This window comes from Pelobates fuscus, chromosome 4, assembly GCF_036172605.1.
Source record: "Pelobates fuscus isolate aPelFus1 chromosome 4, aPelFus1.pri, whole genome shotgun sequence".
Taxonomy (NCBI): domain Eukaryota; kingdom Metazoa; phylum Chordata; class Amphibia; order Anura; family Pelobatidae; genus Pelobates; species Pelobates fuscus.
The window spans coordinates 179,025,789-179,046,902 of NC_086320.1; the positions used below are offsets into that span (position 1 = coordinate 179,025,789).

Here is a 21,114-nt window from a genome sequence, read left to right on the forward strand (position 1 = left end):
CTTACCTTTCCCCAATCGCTTCCTCTTGTCTCCCTCTCTCTGGATCTGTTATTCTTTTCTTCTGATCTAGTTTTCTTTAAAACATATGACAAAGTAGGGACTAACATTGGCGGGACCACCTGCAAATGTAAAAATGTCCCCCCTCCCTAGGTGATCATGGGTCTCCGGGCCCCTAATCACCCTTGCCAAGAAGAAAAAATAAAGTCCTAACTACCCCCCTCACCCTAAAAATAGTGAGGTAGAACAAAACTAAATACCTCTAAATAAAAAGAAAAACCTTATTTTTTCAGCTAATCGGCTAAATTAAAATCAATAACACCCGTCGAACTTATAAAATAAAAAAAAGTAACCAATCAGGTAAGGCGCACTATTTTTACTGTTGTAAAAATAACAAAAAAAAACCTCCCCTCCAAAAAAGTGCCCCATTGTGGGGCACCTATTCAAATAAATAACTGGGGGACATAGCCCCATGAATTGGGGCTATTCAACTAAACAGGTACCTGGCTGCCACAGCTATGCCGCAAGCAGGCCCGGACTGGCCATCGGGCACACCGGGCAAATGCCCGGTGGGCCGCGGTGGGCAGGGGCCGAGGCCGGCAGGGGAGGTCCCAGGATATCCCCTGCCGGTGTATGCAGGGCCGGCACAACGACCGAATCTCACGAGAGTGAACTCTAGTTCACTCACCCACTGGACCACCAGGGAAGGTGTCACCGTGCCGGTCCTCCCTCCCACTCACCACCGTGCCGGACCCCCCCCTCCCCTCCCAGGCTAAAGGTAAGAAGGGAGGGGGATACAATGCATGCTTATTAGATTATTATTTTTTTCCCAACACAAAATCTCTTTTAGCATTCACCCTCAGCACCCTCACCCACATGACACTCAGCACCCTCACATACATCACTCTCAGCACTCTCACCCACATCACACTCAGCACCCTCACAAACATCACACTCAGCACCCTCACACACATCACTCTCAGCACTCTCACACACATCACTCTCACCACCCTCACACACATCCCTCTCACACACATCACACTTAGCACCCTCACACACATCACTCTCAACACTCTCACACACATCACACTCAGCACCCTCACGCACATCGCTCTCAGCAATCTCACAGACATCACACTCAGCACCCGCACACACATCACTCTCACACGCAGCACTCTCACACGCAGCACACTCAGCACCGTCACACAAATCACACACAGCACCCACTAACACCTCACACACAGCACACTCTCACACTCTCACACAGCACCCACACACACAAATCACACACATCACTCGCAGCACTATCACACTCAGTACTCTCACACACAGCACTCACACACATCACACTCAGCACCGTCACACAAATCACACACAGCACCCTCACACACAGCACACTCTCACACAGCACCCACACACACAAATCACACACAGCACCCCCACAAATCACACAGCACCCTCACACACATCACACTCAGCACCCTCACACACATCACTCTCACACACATCACTCACAGCACTATCACACTCAGTACTCTCACACACAGCACTCTCACACACATCACACTCAGCACCGTCACACAAATCACACACAGCACCCTCACACACAGCACACTCTCACACAGCACCCACACACACAAATCACACACAGCACCCCCACAAATCACACAGCACCCTCACACACAAAACACACACACAGCACCCCCACAAATCACACAGCACCCTCACACACATCACACTCAGCACCCTCACACACATCACTCTCACACACATCACTCGCAGCACTATCACACTCAGTACTCTCACACAGCACACTCAGCACCGTCACACAAATCACACACAGTACCCTCACACACAGCACACTCTCACACAGCACCCTCACACACAGCACACTCTCACACAGCACCCACACACACTAATCACACACATCACCCTCACACACATCACACTCAGCACCCTCACACACATCACTCTCACACACATCACTCGCAGCACTATCACACTCAGTACTCTCACACACAGCACTCTCACACACAGCACCCACACACACAAATCACACACAGCACCCCCACAAATCACACAGCCCCCTTACACACAAAACACACACACAGCACCCTCACAAATCACGCACAGGACCCTCACACACACAGCACCCTTAAACACAACACCCTCACACACAGCACCCTTAAACATAACACCCTCACACACAGCACCCTTAAACACATCACACACAGCACCCCCACACACATACAGATACAAGGCACCCTCACACACATACACAGCACCCCTCAAACACAGCACCCTCAAACACAGCATCCACCACAAACACATACTGCACCCTTCATGTACACACCACACCCCTCACAGACACTCACTGCACCCCTCATACATACCCCTCACACATACATACAGAACCCCAACACACTGCACCAAACACACACACAATACTTTCAAACACACACACTACAGCACCCCTCTCACACACTGAACCCCTCACACACATATTTCACCCCTAAACACATTACATTCCAGACACACACTAGATCCCTTACCCAACCCTGGATCATATACACACACTAGATCCCTATATACACTCTGATTCCGTTATATACACACACTCACTAGATCTCCTACAAATTCTGGGTCCTTCAAACACACACTAGACTCCTGTATACACACACACACACACACACACACACACTGCACCACCTACACACACACTACATTCCTAACATACACACTCTGGATCCCTTATACACACACTAGATTCCTTGTAAACAAACACATGCTACACCCCTAAACACACACTCTCTACAACCACTACATCACCTATACACACACACACACACACACACTATAGCCTGTATGCACACACTTACTACATCCCCTATACACACATTCTCTATAGCCCCTAGCCACATATGCATTACATTACACCACAAACACAACACGACTAAAACTGACCTTATTACACAATACCACACCACAATCAGCTCACTCTACACACACACAATCCCACAAGCAGGCTCCAAACACATGCACAATACTCTTTCCTGGCCCTTTTATCTCCTGGTATCCATTTATAGAGACACCAGAGACAAGTTGCAAGGAAACACAGCGCAAGCATGTTATTAAATTTGCTTGCACTGTGCAGAACAAATACAGGTTTGTATTTTTCTCGTGCTGGAGCTCTTTAGCAGAGCTCTGCCCTGGAAGATGATTGACCCAACGCTCACTTTGAGACGGGGCGTGTTTGTCATTGGTGATGACGAAACACACCCTCTCTGCCCCGCCCCCTTCTTAGTGGGCCACTGTGCTAAAAAAATGCCCGGGCCTAATTTTTCTCCCAGTCCGGCCCTGGCCGCAAGTATGGTCATTTGGGAGATTTCAATCTCCCTTATGCTAATATGGGGGTTGTATTGACCCCCATAGAGTGAGGGAGGCTTAGGAAGTGGCCGATATTCAGTCTTTGTTTGCTCGTGTGAAATTTCTATTCATTCAGGTTTCTGACGAGTGAATGAATAGACGAAATTCCCATCCGAATAGGGAATGCCCAAGTATTTACCTGGGGATGCACAGTGTTTTCATACCGCTATCTAGTGTGGGCAGATGACGTGTCTCACAGGGCCTTCATCTGCCCACACAAAGATGGAGTCAGGAGGGGGGGTTTAAAAAAAAAAAAAAACAGATTCAGCCATGACAGTGTTACTTTAAATCCTAGCTAACTCAAACACTAAACCTAACCCTAACGTTTAAAAAAAACACTTCTGGCACCAAAACAATGTCATCTAAATGAAGTTGTTTTGATGCCAGTTGGCCCCTGGAGGGATTAATACCTTAAGGGAATAAAGTGTTTTGGTGCCTGTAGTGTCCCTTTTAACCTTACTAATAACCCAAACACAAATACTAACACTACTTACGCAATGTTTAGCAGATTGATAGCTCCAAGATTTAGCATAGTCAGAATGTACATAAGGACAAGTGCTTCATTTGTAACCCCCTATCCATACTTAATTTAACACATCATGCCAGGATAAAGAGTTGCAGTCCCAACCAGAAAAGGAAAATATTGACTGTATGTTGTTGCACGACTGCATTAAATAAACATTTTATTTTAATTTTTATATTGAGTCCTTTGTTCTCCATCACATTAGATATGTTATCGAGTCGGTATATGGTAGGGTAACAAAGACTGCAAAGAATTTATAGGAATGCTTTATTTTAAACATGTATTATCTCTGCAAAAGACACACTCTCTCTCTACCACAAATATACTTTCTCTCTTCCACAACACACACAAACTATATGTCTACAGGGGTATATTTATGTATTGTAGCAGAACAAGTGAACATGTGGTGTATTTGAGCAGTATGGCAATGTGTGCAAATGCATGGTTGTGTTTTAGTGAAGTGTTAGTCTGCAGTACATGTTGTTTGAGTACAGTGCAAACAGTGTGCTTTTTCTTAACTTTTATAGATGTTTTTACAGTCATTCACTCTTTAACCTCCCTTATTTTACCTCAAGTGCCATTTGTCTTTATTTGGTCTCACCCCTTCTTCTAATTTTTTTTCATACCTCCTTGTTTTTCCCTTTTAGTCGTTTTCCTTCCCATTCAACTTTATTGCCCTCCCTCCGTTAAGCTGCGTTTAATAAAGTGTTTTTTTTTAACATATGTATACATTCCCACTAAAATAGCTCAAATATAATATAAAGTGGCTTGGGTCTATAATGAATGGCTGTGCTGCCCCTCCTGTCCAGCTCAACGCTGTAGCTATGGAGCATATGTAGCTGAGCTGTGTGGGAGACAGAGAAAGGATAGGATGTGGGAGACAGAGAAGGGATAGGATGTGGGAGACAGAGAAGGGATAGAATGTGGGAGACAGAGAAGGGATAGAATGTGGGAGACAGAGAAGGGATATAATGTGGGAGACAGAGAAGGGATAGAATGTGGGAGACAGAGAAGGGATAGAATGTGGGAGACAGAGAAGGGATAGAATGTGGGAGACAGAGAAGGGATAGAACATGGGAGACAGAGAAGGGATAGAACGTGGGAGACAGAGAAGGGATAGAATGTGGGAGACAGAGAAGGGATAGGATGTGGGAGACAGAGAAGGGATAGAATGTGGGAGACAGAGAAGGGATAGAATGTGGGATACAGAGAAGGGATAGGATGTGGGAGACAGAGAAGGGATAGGATGTGGGAGACAGAGAAGGGATAGAATGTGGGAGACAGAGAAGGGATAGAATGTGGGAGACAGAGAAGGGATAGAATGTGGGAGACAGAGAAAGGATAGGATGTGGGAGACAGAGAAGGGATAGAATGTGGGAGACAGAGAAGGGGTAGAATGTGGGGGACAGAGAAGGGATAGGATGTGGGAGACAGAGAAGGGATAGAATGTGGGAGACAGAGAAGGGGTAGAATGTGGGGGACAGAGAAGGGATAGGATGTGGGAGACAGAGAAGGGATAGAATGTGGGAGACAGAGAAGGGATAGGATGTGGGAGACAGAGAAGGGATAGGATGTGGGAGACAGAGAAGGGATAGGATGTGGGAGACAGAGAAGGGATCGGATGTGAAGTCATATACCCAACCCTCAACAGTTACTCAGTCTGCCCCTGGGGTCCTCTTCATGCCTAGTCTGGCCTCCCAATCTCCAAAGCAGCCAATGTGAGCTTCTGGCTGGAACAAGACTATTCTATATTTCTATACCACAGTGAGATTAGTGTGATTTGGCCTACACTAAATTGGCCAGTTTAATATATTATAAAATAGAGTTGTAGATTAAAAGATGTATTGGATACTATTAAAATGAAGGGAAAAAAAAGTTTTGCCTCCTCAATGTTCAAGTAACATATCATTTATCACCTGTATATTTTTCTAACTATAAAACTGTAAAAAAAAACATCCTCAGTACTAGTTTCAACAGAAAATGTACCTATACATGTAACAAGTGATCTTCTTGTGAAAATCCAAGTGTCTATACTCACCTCTTGAGCTTTCAGTTTCTCTATTTTCTTCTATATTCATCATTCCATTGACATTAATTGTGTGGATTGTGTTTCGTCTTCTCTTATTCTTATTAGCATTTATATATAGCGCCAAATTATCCCACTGCGCTTTACAATGTTATAAAGGATGATTGTATCTATAATGTATCTCTGTCACAGCTGCCAAGTAAGAGAGGTCTTGTTCTTGGTCTCCTCCTATACTCTTTTGTATACAATGATTAGAGTTTTACCTATCATATCCATGCATTTGACACTACAATCTCTTCCCCTAACCTCAGTTTCATGCAGAGATTTTTTTTTTAGAAAGCCTTACTGCTCTATTTACTGGATATTACATTAATAAAAAAAACACACATTTTGTACACACAGTTTATGTGCTGCTTATAATTCCTTCTGTATCATTCCATGCACTTTATTCAGTTTAACCATTGCTGGCTTTAGTATTTACTTTAGTGCAAAGGCACCCTGCCTTGTTGGTGGCTCTAAATAAAATTCTCTCATTTAAAAAATGCTTTTTTCAGAATAATTAAAAAGCACTTCTCTAAAAATAAAACAATTTTCCCTGTGCTGATCTTTTTTTATGTGTACACCTTTAATTTTTTTTTTTTACTAAATAACCTGTCCTATATAATTTACCACCTGAATATGGGCCTAATACTATGTGGTACAACTATGTCATTTAAGTGATTACGTTTTTGTAAGAGCAAAGATGAGTTGATTTATTTAATTTTATGCCAATACTCACATTCTCCATGGAAGTCTAACCTTAAATGAACTCTATAGTGCTAGGAATCCAAATATGTATTCCTAATGTTATAGTGCCTAGTCACCGTTTAGCAGGGCCAGATTAAGAGCCCAGTGGGCCTGGTGCTGACAATTATGAGGGGCCTAAGTACAGAATCTTATCGACCCAAAACACTAAAACAGTCATACCTTTCAATCATTATGTATCTGGTGGAGATGTTGCTGGAGGGAAACACATAGGATGCAGCTATAAGAAAACTCAGATTCTCTAAAAATATCATAATCTCTCTCTGATTCATGCTTTCATCTTTCAGGTAAATCCATACACCCTAACAGCAGTGTCCAGTAAAGCAGTAAGTCAATGGGCGGTGTAAAAGGGTGGGCCACTGATGCGGGTCATGCGTCATGTGTCAGGTGTCTGCCCAAAGAATTGGATGTCTAGCCTGGCATTAATGCATGTCAGGCTGCCTGTCAGTCATGCATGCTGGCCAACAGCATCCTGAGCTTGGCATCAATGTGTCTAATGATGCGCTCTCTCAATGCTTTCTAAGAATTGTCCCCTAGCACTCACATGTCAACTTTTCTACTTACCTTCTTACTAGCAGGTAGAAGCTCCTGGTATACAGTCTGAGACAGAGAAAAGGTAGATGTAGTGAGTGTAGAAGAAAGGGAACATGGCACAGTGTAAGAGAGAACAAAGTCAGCATAAGCTTAACTAATTTCATTTCAGCTAGTCCACAAAAGTTTAGTTTCCATTTATTCCTCTTAAGTTTCCATACTTAAGCAAGAGGGTGTGAAGAGTAGTTAGGGTTGCCACCTTACTTGGAAAAAAAATACAGGCCTTACTAATTTGCATAACTAATTATGTATGCGTGACATCACATGATGTAAATCACAAGACATGTGGGGACATTGGGAGACTTGGGGACACTGAGACTATGTATTAGTGTACCTATGTATCCCAGTGCCTGTGTCCCATGTCTCCCAGTGTCCCCATGTTTCTTTGTCCCCATGTTGCCTCGTGTCTCCTTGTCGCCCAGTGTTCCCTAGTGTATGTGTCCCCATGTCACTAGGTGACACTGAGAGACATGGGGACACTGAGACACACATGGGGACACAGACACTGGGAGAAATTGGGAGATATGGGGACACTGGGAAACATGGGCACACATACACTTTGGACACTGGGAGACATGGGCACACATACACTTTGGACACTGGCAGACATGGGAACACTGAGACACTAGGGACACTGAAACACTGGGAGACATGGCGACACTGATACTAGCTGGTAGACATGGGGACACACAAGTGTCTCAGTGTCCCCATGTGTGTCTGTTTCCCCATGTCTCAGTGTCCCCATGTGGGTGTGTGTCCCCATGTCTCCTAGTGTCTCAGTGTCCCCATGTGTCTCAGTGTCCTTATGTGTGTCCCCAAGTGTATCAGCGTCCCAGAGGTCTCCCTGTGTTTCCATGTCTTACAGTGTCCCCTAGTGTCTCAATGTCCCCATTTATCGCTGCAGCCTTTACCCCATCCCTCACTTCCCTGAGCTGTAGACTGTCTCTGCAGGCTGGGAGCTGCTGTCTGGACTCTCTGTGCTGTGTAGCTGCTCCCCCGCGGATCAGTGAGTAGAGAGATGCAGGTACATGCTGTAACTTCCTATCCCTGCCTCTCTCCACACAGACAGCGTCCCCTACTGGCCGGTGCTGGTATTGCAGAGTAATCTCTGTTTATACTGAGAAAAATACAGGCATTTGTATTGCCGGTAATACTGCAATATCGGCACTGGCCAGGTAGCCTCAAATAAATACAGACCAGAGGTCAACCCTAAGAGTAGTGTGTAAAAAAAAAAAATGGGCCTATTCCATGGGCCTGGGCCTGGAGCTGCAGCTACATCAGCCCTTATGTTAATCCGGCCCTGCCGTTTAGGCCCAGACCAGTGCTGCCAGGGTTAAAAATAACGTTGTTTATTAAACTTTTCTCCCTAGCAGTGCAGGGTTCTTCTGTGAAGTTCTGCTACTTTGGCTTGGATTATCGAGACTGTCCTGGCAATACTACAGTTTTAATGTAAAGGCTATTCTCTACTCTTACCACCAATATCGAACTATGAATCTTTCGAAATATTAAACATAAGATAAGACAACTCTCGTTATCCATTGCCACTACAAATTGCCAGTACAAAAAGTGTGTCAAACTAATGGCCATTCTACCCTATTAAAACAACACTCCAGAACAATGGGAATCAGAGTCTGTGCACTGCAATCAGCATGCTGAACTGGCAATGCATCTCATAGAGTCATATTGAATGTAATGCTTCACTGTGAGAATGGTCACCTGGTGCTGAGGCAGAAAGCAATCAGGAAAAGCGACCTCTTGGCTATCTGATTGAAAACTGGGAAAATTAGGAGCTTTATAAAGTGCAAATGTCTCTTAAAATCAGCACTTTTGTAAACTAAGAAGGAGGTGGAATTATTAAACCCTAAAGTACTGCAGCAAGCTAAACTGCCTTCAGCATTTGTAATGTTCCTTTAAAATCAATAAAATGGCTTCCCGTGAGGTTTGTTACAATCAAATGTGCTTTATCGATAAAAGTATACAGGCATATGATCTCAAATTCTGGGAATCACTCCAATACCCGCAGATCACCTGGAAAATTAGATGTATCACAATCTAAAGAACTCGCTACATATGATTTCAGTTCAACCTTTTATTATAGAAGTGCTAAAGTACTGGCCATTCAGTACATCATATTTTATTACCAAAATTATTGACAAATGTACAAAAAAACTTTTTTTTTTTTTTTGCATTTTCTCAGTTTTCTTCAATGTTGGATTTGTTCAGCTAGGTAATTACACGCGTGTAAATAGTTCTTGGTGTACACTGACATATATTAGGAAAGTCCTCTAATGCCTACAGAACGGAGTATATGTCGTAACAATCTAAGTGCCATGGTAGAGTGCAAGCCAAAACTCCTGCACTCAAATTGTTGAATGATGTATTTGGCTTTCATTTTTTTTTTGACATCTACTATTTGCAAGTGGCACGTGGACTAACACATCCTGTGCGACTAGATACAGTTCAGTATGATTCAGTTTGAGAAGTGCCACGGAAAAATGGCTCAGATAAAAAAAAAAAAAGGATTTATATTACATTGACTATTAGTATTGTTATAGTTCATCAATGAGGCAATATCTATTAAATATATGCGTGGCTGTGGGAATGTGTGATCATCTTAGTTTTAAAGATTAAAGTGGAATATAAGTAAATATTCAAGACTTTTATGTTTTTGGATCACATGAATGTTGTGTGTGTATACATAATTTAATTTAACTTAGACAAATAATGTTCATTTTAAGTTAATAGCATTTTATGCTGTTTTTTTTTTTTTTTTTTTTTTCATTAGGATTGCTGGAGGATTTTGCAATGTGTTCTAAAGTCCTTTCACACTTAATGGCTCCACGGGTCTATATAACAAACATGTGAGCGTTGTATAAAAATATATGTCTTATTACTCTGGAACTTTTTGGCACTACGTCCATTTGTAATCCAGGTATCTGTTTTATCTTCTTCATTCTATGAATGTTATCCACATATTTTTCTTCATAAACACAAATTGATGACCAAATAAAGCTGATCCAGAGCAAGCTACCCCCTTTTTCTCATCCATATCTGGTGATGTAATCATGTTATCCATGTCTTTCTCTGTATATCTTCTTAAATACCTAAGCAAATGTATTCAAATGGGGTCGGGCTCAGTGAACCTTTTTAAAATGATCATATCTTCATACTGCCATCACAAAGATCCATTGTTGTCCTTGGCACCATACATTTCAGCAAGCTTTTTGAATCGTGGACCCCAATCTGTTAGGTAGTCATAGCTCTGATCTGAGTCTGTACTTAATGATTGTAATGAACTTAAAGACTGAGCCACAGATCCTTCCCCTTCAAACATATATGTTTGAAGGGAGTCAAATGGAGGTGAACAGACATCTGTATCTGCCTCGTAGAGTTTAGCTAGCATGTAGCTGTGAACATTATTGTTCATCATACACGTCTGCGGTACATAACGTGAAAGACTTTCGATCTCTGGTTGCATGTCTTGCCTACTTTTCCCTACGTGGGCTTCTCTTGGGTTCCACATAGCTGCAATGTCAAATGCCTCTGTATCCTCTTCTCCTCCTCCTTCATCATCGTAGCGTACAATGTTCTCATGAACATTATCGTCTTCATCAATAGTGTAAGGCTTCTTTCTGTGTCTCCTCATGGACAATATCAAAAGAACCAAGACTGCCAAAAGAAAAATAATTATAGTTAGTATAATTTATCATCAAGTCTTTTATTGTCAGAAAGAAATCATCTCTTCTACCAGACACTATTGCTCTCAAAAACATGAAATATATGTTGATAATATAATTTTTTGTTGTAACATGTAAAATCAATATTATAACTTTTTAATTTACTGTTTATATGTTATCATTAAATACCGATACCATTACACAAAGGCATCCACTATTGATTATTTCTGTTTAATATATACATACATACACACATATATATATTGCAAACTTGGAAGGTCAACTGAATTTTAATTTGTAAGTTGAAAGGTTACATTGTAATTGGACACAAGGAAAATTCTAATGATATATCTAAAAGCATAAATCCTAAAGATGAAATGTTTTGTACTTCTGCACAATTTTAATAGGAAATAAATTTGGTTCAAGACCCTGTCTGAAGCAACATCAGTATACTCACTGGAATTGTTCTGCATGATTCTTGTATGAATTGTAATTAAAAGTGTTACATGTGGTAAAATGATCTGTATACTCAAAATTGCCCTCATTTTTGTCTATGGTTGATAACTAATTTACATGCTATGCATGTACCAAAAGATATGAAACCACAAAGTCTATTCTATGATGCAAAAGCTGAAACATGGTGTTAATTAGGCTCAGAGATGCAACATATGAACACAAATTATAAGGTAGCTTGACAAGTTGGTTTCAGGATGTATTGCAATTTAATCTGTGTGGTATTGGAAGAGGGAGGGTTAGAATGAATGCTACAGTAGTTTAAACAGAGGTAAATCGGTGGCCTTCAGGTCTATGAATATCCAGGGCCACATTAACTAGCATCCTTGACAGGATAACCAACAGCTAGATAGCTTATTCCATTGATGGCGTATCACATTTCTTGCCAGCTCAGTAAATATGTTGAACTTTCACAATTAATACTATTTTTATCTTTTGTGTGAAGCTATGGGAATGCTATCTGAATTAATTAACTATCTAAAGAGCAGGAATTTAAGTTTGAACAAAATACATACTTGTACATACATGCCCTGGCATATACTAGGAGCTGGTCAATAAGATCAATAGAATAGGATGTGTCTCCTGTATGCTGGGCAATCAGTTAGACAGTGGATATGTTTTCCCCCCAGCAGATTTATTTCGTCATGATATTTGTTTTGACAGGTATAGCACAGGGCAAGGGAACATGTGGATTTGTGGCAGTACAAAACATTAACTCGTGTTCTCAAAAAATCCCCAAACCCAAAATACATATCTCCATACCACCCTAATTTCCCAACCATTGCAGTAATTAGAGTCCCTGTTACTAATGCCCACTGTAACCCCTCAGACCACTCAATAAAATATCTCTAACCCCCAAACTCTAACCTGTAAGATCTACAAATTTATTAGAGTTTGGGTTTAGAACCCAGAATTCAAGTAAATGTAAGCAGATAGTTTAATGGCAGTGGTGTAAGGATATATAACTTCCATACATTATATACATAAATGTAAATATATAATATAGTATTATGGTAAAATGCTTTTCAACATCATAAAGCACTGTAACTTAGGTTGTGTGATTTACAGATGTCTCTAGAATTACAACTTACATAATCTCTCTTAACACATTTCAGTGTCATACATCTTCTGCGGTATGCAAATTTACTTTTAATATTTACATTCAAATTTGTTCCATGGCAGTTGGAATGCCAGAGATTGTTCTTTGTCATTCCAACTAGACTTGTGCACATCAAGAAAATTCAGGTCAGACAAGGTATCTTTTGCGATTTTTTTCTGGATACCCGAGTTTGAGACACATGTTGGATAGACTCCAGGACTGAGATTCTGATTTGGAAACTAATTCAAAAGAACAAAAAAGGGAGCAAAATGGACCAATCAGTGTGATGCACTACTCTTAAAGGAGTATTTTGCTCCCTTTTTTGTTTTTTTGAAGCAGTAAAAATAAACTGTGTTTCTATAGTATATACTTATGCAATATGTAATATATAAATATAGATTTTTTTTTTTACTGGTCCTCTTATTTTCCCTACATTGCTGACTTCTGCCTTGATCTGTGATTAAAATCAACAATTAGTGCCTGTCCTTTAGCCATCTATCATTTATCTATTTTTTTCCCAGAACCAGAAACATCTCTTATTTTGGTGCGATGGGTGGAATTCAGAATCATAAACCCAAACCAAAGATGTTTGCAATTGTGCAGTTCAGCTGGTCCATGATTTGGGTGCATTTTGGCTCAAAGCACAGCCGATCACCTGATTGGCCCAAAACGATTTCCAGGTTTAAGTTTTAACTGCTACTCCATGCATCACACATGCATACACAAACAGACATACAAATGTGCATATACACTATACGCATATAGACACGAATATACAGGGATATATTTACTCATTCTTATAGTTGCTTCCTTCTTAATGTAGCACCAGGATATACAATTGTAATCAAAATTGTTCAACCTCCAGGTTTATTGTCACAGTTTACAGACTTTCAGCTGTTTGCAATTAACACATCAAACAAAAGCAATTGAAATAGCTCAACACCATGAATGCAAGAGGTTTCCCCTAATTCAACTGAAAATGCAACTTATAATGACCTGAATAATTTTGATTACAACAGTATATATTCTTAGAATAATGACAGTAATATTTGCGGCCAGCAATTTGCCACTGTCATTATTAATTCTACGTATTTTTCTTTCTTGAAATACTGGAACGTGCTAGCGAGTGAGATAATGTGTGCGCGTATACGTAGGAAACATGAAATGGAAACATAGATGTAATACCATACAAACATATTTTCATTTTCAAAATTTCAAAAGTTTCAGCTATATCTATAGAGCAAGCAAAAAGTACCTAGTAAGACAAATATGCAGGCAAGAATAGCGATGAGCGCCCCTCTACTGAGGCTTATGGGTAAAGTATATGACTCGGCATTACAGGACATGATATCTCCATCGTCATCACAGCTGCACACTTGGATAGTCAAGGTGCTGGTGCTACTCAGCATGGGTTGTCCGTTGTCTGCGATTAAAATAGGAATATGAAAGGTGCTCTGTTCAGCCTGGCTGAAGCCTGATCTTCTGGTTAAAATCCAAGCCGTGTTATCTGCAGAAAAAAAACAAATATTATCCCAAATGTAATTAAGGTAGAAAAAAGGGATTCAATAAAATGCCTTATTTTGCTTAAAATCACATGGCCATATAATTCAAACAGTTAAAGTTAAAGTAAGAATTTGAGGGCTAAAACCTTAATACAATCTAAAATTGCTGACTGATATATTTCATAGTTGTAAGCGCTGCTAAACAGTTACATTTCAGGCAACAGTTAAACTATTTAGAGCATTAGCTAAATTAAATAAAAGCAACTTGATAGATTTGGCCATAGCTTTCAGGGTGTATACTTAATCCTAATGTGGCGCTAACACTTCAGAGTATTTCATGGTTAGAAACTTCATTCAGAGAAAACCTTGTATGTAATCAGCTGGAATTTCACGGACATTTCAAGACAATCAAATGTTGTAAATCAGTCAAAGTAGTCCTTACTTTGTACATATATATATATATATATAAATAATGCAAAAGATAGAGCTTTATTGAATTTATCTTGCTTTCCTAGGCATTTTCCAAAAGTCATCACTTGCGATGACTGATGGGTAAAGGTATCGTTTTGTACAATACATAATAGACATTATTATTATCGGTATTTCTATAGAGCCAACTAATTCCGCAGCGCTTTATAATATAATGAAAGAGGAACATTTTACAATAAATGAGACAGTCACACAATGACACAGGGACAATAGGTAGATGAGGACCCTGTTCAAACGAGCTTACAGTCTAGAGGAGGTGGGGTACAAAAACACATTAGGGCAGCAAGGGTGACAGCCACCAAACAAGGTGCAAAAGTAGCAGAACTGGAGGTGAGAGTGGAGTGTGGCTCTTTAGGAGAGCAAGAGACAGATATGAATAAATATAGGTGGTAGCATGACCCATAGAACTCTGTTCAGGATTTAGGTAGCTTCATGGCTTATCTGAGACTCAAAATTAATAATTGATATCTAATTTCTCCTTTCAGGCACTGCCTTATATGGCACCCAGCCGTTTGCAAAAATTTAAAAGTCCCAACAAGTGACAGCGCAGCTTTAAAGCATAGTTTAAAAAACATATTTTTTTATATTCAACTATTTTAATAAAAATAATGTAAAAGTTTATTAAAAAAATATTATACTCTTTGAAAAGCGTATCGAAAAATATTAAATCGAGACCATGGTTATGGCTACAACAGTAAAAATGGTAATTCTCAAGTTAATCCACAGGGTGGCACTTAAATCACAGAGAAATACCCATATAGTAGAGATGACAGCTACATAGACGTTACTGTTCCATTAGGAATATATTTGTATGTGCTGAATAATTTAAAACGTTTATTTATTAATTTATCTACCACATAAGAACATCAATATATAACAAGCCATATCAGTTAAAAAACAAAAGAGATTAAAATGGACAATAGAGAAATATAAATGACCAGGGTTTGATCATGCCACATACACCCTGCCAGACACACATAGTGACTATACGCCTTGTGTGTGTCTTTGTGCATCAGTATGTGTGTATGGCCATGCCTGTAAAGTGAGGGTGATATAGTATGGGCAATGCAATGGGAAGTGAAAACATAAAAGAGTTTTTCTATTAACCAAAAATGTTTGTTTTTGTTTCCATTAAATAATGAGTTATTTATGCATATCCATTAAATAATGAGCTATCTACTATACAAATTGAAATAAAAACAAAACTGTAAACATTATTTTCCAAGAGGCGGCAGAAATACAGCATTGTTAAGTGCTAAATACAACTCTGCAAGGATGGTCAAATGGTAGATCCACAGCTCGCAAAGCATTGTGAAAGTTGTACGAAAGACTGTAATCTAGCTTTTTGCAATGCTTGCAATGGGGGTGGGAAAATGAATTCTTGCACCAGAGCCCCCTCTACATTAGTTCTGCCACTGCTTCCAGGACACTCAAAATACTCGGATTGTGCTGTTGGTTTTTGTAAACCCCTTCATATTGAAGGTGTTAAGGATCTGCAAAAGTGTATTCCTGTATTTTAAGTAATTTGTTAACAGTCATCACTGTAATTCCCTAATTTTTAAAAAACATTTTTTACGTATAATAGAGAGTTTATAAACACTGAAAACAAAAAAACGATTATATTAAAAGAAAGTGTACTAAAACAAGCAAACGTTTCAAACATTTCAAAGGAGACGTGACTTTTTAATGTTAAAGCCAATTCCCAAATTATAGATTATGAACACTGTTCTTAATATTCTGTCTATCAACAAACATGGGTTGGCTCAACAAAAAGAGAGTAGTCTCGAACTTTACAGAACTCAACACATTATAAAACTCTATTTTCGTCTACACTTTTCTAGATGATTCTCAGCTAACCATAACTCCCTTTTTTCACTAATACAGCCGAACGTACTTAATTTGAAAAGAGTTAGTGCTCTTAGCCTTTACTGCAGAGTGCATTTGGCTCTACATTATTCTTCAGTGCTAGGAGTTTAAGAAAAGAACAAATCCACTTGAAATGTGTTTAGCGGTTTTCACATAATATTTCTTACCACTGAATTTTAAGCCACACCGTTCTTGGAAACAAAACATCATATTTCTTTTTCCTATGCTATATTGATGCTACAAAGTAATGTTTCTGCAACTTGCACACAGCAACCAGACTAATATAACATTTCACAGTACATTTAGATCACTTATACAGAATCTAAAGGTTTATTGTATTACCTTGGTTGTCCCTTAGGGTGAAATTTGGATTATTTGCTGCCTCGGGTGCCAAGCTGTAGTAGATGTGTTGTCCCTCTTGCGGATCGTCTTCGTCTATGGCACTTACGGTCTGAATCAGCTAGAAAAATACAATGGGCAACTAAAGTATGAAAGCGAAAAATAAATCCCTGGTCTTTATTATGTTGCCTTTCAATAAACTGTATAATATATAGAAGCTCTACTGGGGCATTATGGGTACACTCAGTGATTTCATGACACACAGGTTATAGAGGAAGATAATGAGAATGTGATATATCTGTACAGTTACTGATGTTTGGAAAGAAAATCATGTATTAAATATAAGCAAGATGGACCTCTTCTATCTCTAGGACAAGCAGAGTTTATGAGTTTTTTGTGAGGTTGACAAACCTATTATTAACCAAAGCACCATATGTGCAGAAAAACTATAGCTAGCTAGCACTATACGGGAATCTTCACAAATCAATGTGTATAGTATCTTGGGGGAGGGTAGCATTAGGATATATGTGTAGGTTGTAATAACAACAGACAATGCCTTTGAAATACAAGTATCTGGTTTATACAGTCACCTGTGCCCAAAGAGAATCGGAATTCCTATAAATGCATGCAGACTACCTAAACATACAAGTAAGATGGGCATTTGATATGTGTTATGTACGTTTTTTTGTTTAACCTGCTGCACATTAAAAAGGTGATTTAACTTAATTTGCATGTCATGTTTAATTCTGAAAGTGTGCAATTCTCCAGTAATGAACATACATGTACAAAGCAAAGGTAAAAAAAAGTGTGTGTAAGGTGCTTCTTCAATTCAATATTAGTGCCAAAAAAAAATATTCTTCTTGCTTATTGACATCATAAATACTGCAGATGAGGTGGAAGTCGGACAGCACCAGAAGAAGGCTAATATAGCTGAAACGCGTCTGCTGTGAAATACTTATTTTATAAGACTTTTTTTTTCCTGCATTCTTTTAAGGTGGTAAGGGACATTATATTTGTGACTTTTTATAGATTTATACCCGTCCTACAAGTACCTAGTGATCAGTATAGCTGTTTATTTTATATATCTATGTTTTAATCTCAATAAAATATTTTCTGTGGAGCCATCTGAACCATCTTTGAGAAGTTGATCCAGTAGCCTACAGTGGCACCATGGTATGGTTTTGGGTCATGTGAGTGATATTCTTATTCTCACCTACAGTTGCATCTGTGTTTACAGTTCACACTATGTAATTTTCTTTTTTTTTTTTTTAGGTATTTTTTCTGTGTTATCAGTGCTTTTACTAAGTATATATTTATATTTGCACTTGTTTTGCACTGATTCCACTAAAGGTTATTTAACTAGTATATTTTATATTTTGAGTATTATAATTGTATACAAGAAAACCATATCACTGATCTATTCATATTGTTGTTTTAATTTGTGTTTAATTGAGCAGGAATGCATTTTATAACTTTTTTGACATGCGTTTTTCTGGATTTTTTTTTTTGTTATTCTGTCTCTCACTGTTAAAATACACCTACCATTAAAATTATAACCTGATAATTTCTTTGTCAGTGGGCAAACGTTCAAAATCAACAGGGGATAAAATACCTTTTTTCCCTCACTATATAGGTCTCAGGTAGTGATCAGCACTCACAGTCTTATAAAGTTAAAAGTTCGAAGTTTATTAAAATTCCATTAAAATACGATCAACGTTTCAGTCCCCACTGGGACTTTCATCAGGATCAGGATCAGGATCGCTACCTGAGACCTACATATTTTTCCCTCGATTACTAGCACCCGGCAAATACTCACAAAACCGTGAGTGCAAGGACTGCCTGTATTTTGTTATATATATATATATATATATATATATATATATATATTTTATTAACACACACAATTATGTGCATGTATACACAAATATATGCATGTTTATTGATGTGTGTATTGTTTATATATATATATATATATATATATATAAAATTATATTATATATATATATATATATATATATATATATATATATATAATTAGCCCTATAATATTTACACATATATTAATATATGTGAATATATACATGCACATAAATTTCATTATTTTAATTTTCACGTATTGGGAATAAAATATTCAGAGCGAAAAGCTCATATGACTTCCAATAAACAAGATAATTAATTGTTTTATAGTTGTGCAACAGTATACATTCACCCTTTCAGTCCCATTACCAAACTTTCCTTAATATGTCAAGGTAGTTGGACTGAAACATCGATTATATGCAAATACATGCCTGCCTAAAATAAATCCACTCTTATTTATTTTGAAACACCGTTAGTGCTTTCTATCATGTTTGGAGTTGTAGTTTTACATTTTAAGGTATCTTTCCCCCTCTATAACTGCACACTATGCTGGTGCGATACATTATTATATATATTATATATTGGGCTGGTATAGAATATTTTTCCAGGGCTGCTTTTAGATTCCTTATATATACCCATAAGCCGGATACTATTTTGTATACATCTTTTATCTGGCCATTCTTATTTATCTATTTATTCCACATATTCAGTATGTGACACAAGTTGCATTGCTGATTCTATTTTTTAGATCAGGCCTGGTCTGGAATGTACAAAATAATTAATTCTTACAAGATTTTATCCTCTGAATATTTATATGAAGAATGAACAAATAAATTAAACTAAATTTCGGAAAGTGAAATAATTCTATATATTTTTGGGGGCTTTCTCTGAGTAGCAATCTACACTTCAAGTTACTATATTATTCTACAGTTATGCATGAATTATGTTTTTCAAAAGAATGTGTTAGCAAAGGGTTGATATGACATAGTCATCTCTGCTGAAAATACATGTTAAATTAATTTTAAACAACTAAAAATAGAGTTGCGTAATTCAAGATCAAGGTCAGATGACTGATTCAAAACTGCTTTATTAAAACTATACTGCACACAATACATTGCTGGAGCATAACACAGCTTACCTGTCCAGCCTTTACATTTTCACACATGAAGGTCTCGTAGAATTTAGTGAATATTGGAGCATTATCATTAACATCCAAAACCTTAATGGTAACTGGAACACTGCCAATCTGTGATGGATTATCTGGAAACAGAACAACATGACCTCATATTCACAACTATTTTTAATGTCAGGTATATCGATATTTGGCTTAATTTTGTACAGTTATTGAACAGCCTACGAACTAAAATGGCAAACAAGCTACATCTGATGTATCAAAAGCCTTAGCTTGAATAATGAGGTTAAAAAAAAAACACATGAATCTTTCTATTTAATGTTAAACTATAACACTGCTTTTTAAAAATGTCAAACATTTTTTTTTCATTCAATTTATAAATGCATGCAGTCATCAGAGCTCTTGTATGAGTACAGATTACATGAAGAAATGATTGGTTAGTTTAATATATTTTTTCCTTCTAACAAACATGGCCCTTGATTATTATTATTTTTTTGTATAGACTTTCCAAATGTTTGAATATTTTTGCATAAACTTTTATAAGTTTTCCAAATCATTTAGTATTTATGGATATTTTTTTAAACACATTAAAATATAAAAATATATATATATCATATAAGAAAAATATAAGTATGTAAAAAAAGTATAAAAACACTACAAATGTAAAATAATTATCATAGCATTAAATGATTTTTAAGGTTTATTCAAACATATTAAATCATTTGAATAGCTTATTGAAGAATATTAAAGTGAGGCCCATGGCCAATTACACTTTGAATTCCCTAAAATTCTCACTTTAGTAAATAACTCTCTGTGTATTGAATAGTGGTAAGTCTAATAGTGACCATGGCAAAACTAGAGCAAAATATATAGCTCCACCAAAATCCATGGGCTAGGTACACTTATATAACACGTAGAATGCGGAGTCCTAAAATTGGCATTTTATTTTTTATGAAATACACTTTGAATGTTGAACATCTCAACCACGTAAATATGTTCACAGTGGGAATAATGCCTGGGATCTAGTTAAGAGGAAATAAGAAAATACTGACTTAATCAATATGCGACGTAGATCTATATTAAAAATTCACTGCCCCAATTTTTAATAAAAAGCCCCACTGAGTACCATTTTTTTTGACTGTTAGGAACAACAGCCTGCATATTTTGGTGATGCCTGTATAATACAATCCACATTATAGAGCCAGATGTGTAAATGCATCCCAGTTAGACTTATATATAGCTGCTGTCAACTCACAGCTTGGCAGATCACAAA

General features: G+C 38.1%; 1 protein-coding gene across 2 annotated transcripts in view; it reads right to left on the reverse strand.

Moving 5' to 3' along the window:
* Positions 1-9,487: 9,487 nt before the first annotated feature.
* Positions 9,488-21,114, reverse strand: part of CDH20 (cadherin 20) — a 379,311-nt gene continuing 367,684 nt past the window's right edge. For both annotated transcript variants that reach the window (XM_063451824.1, XM_063451825.1), the window contains 4 exons: positions 19,848-19,969; positions 16,856-16,973; positions 13,912-14,163; positions 9,488-11,036 (listed from right to left, as the gene is read on the reverse strand). In XM_063451824.1, coding sequence (XP_063307894.1) covers positions 10,543-11,036; positions 13,912-14,163; positions 16,856-16,973; positions 19,848-19,969 — 986 coding nt within the window. In that variant the 3' untranslated portion in view covers positions 9,488-10,542. The remainder of the gene's footprint in view (positions 11,037-13,911; positions 14,164-16,855; positions 16,974-19,847; positions 19,970-21,114) is intronic.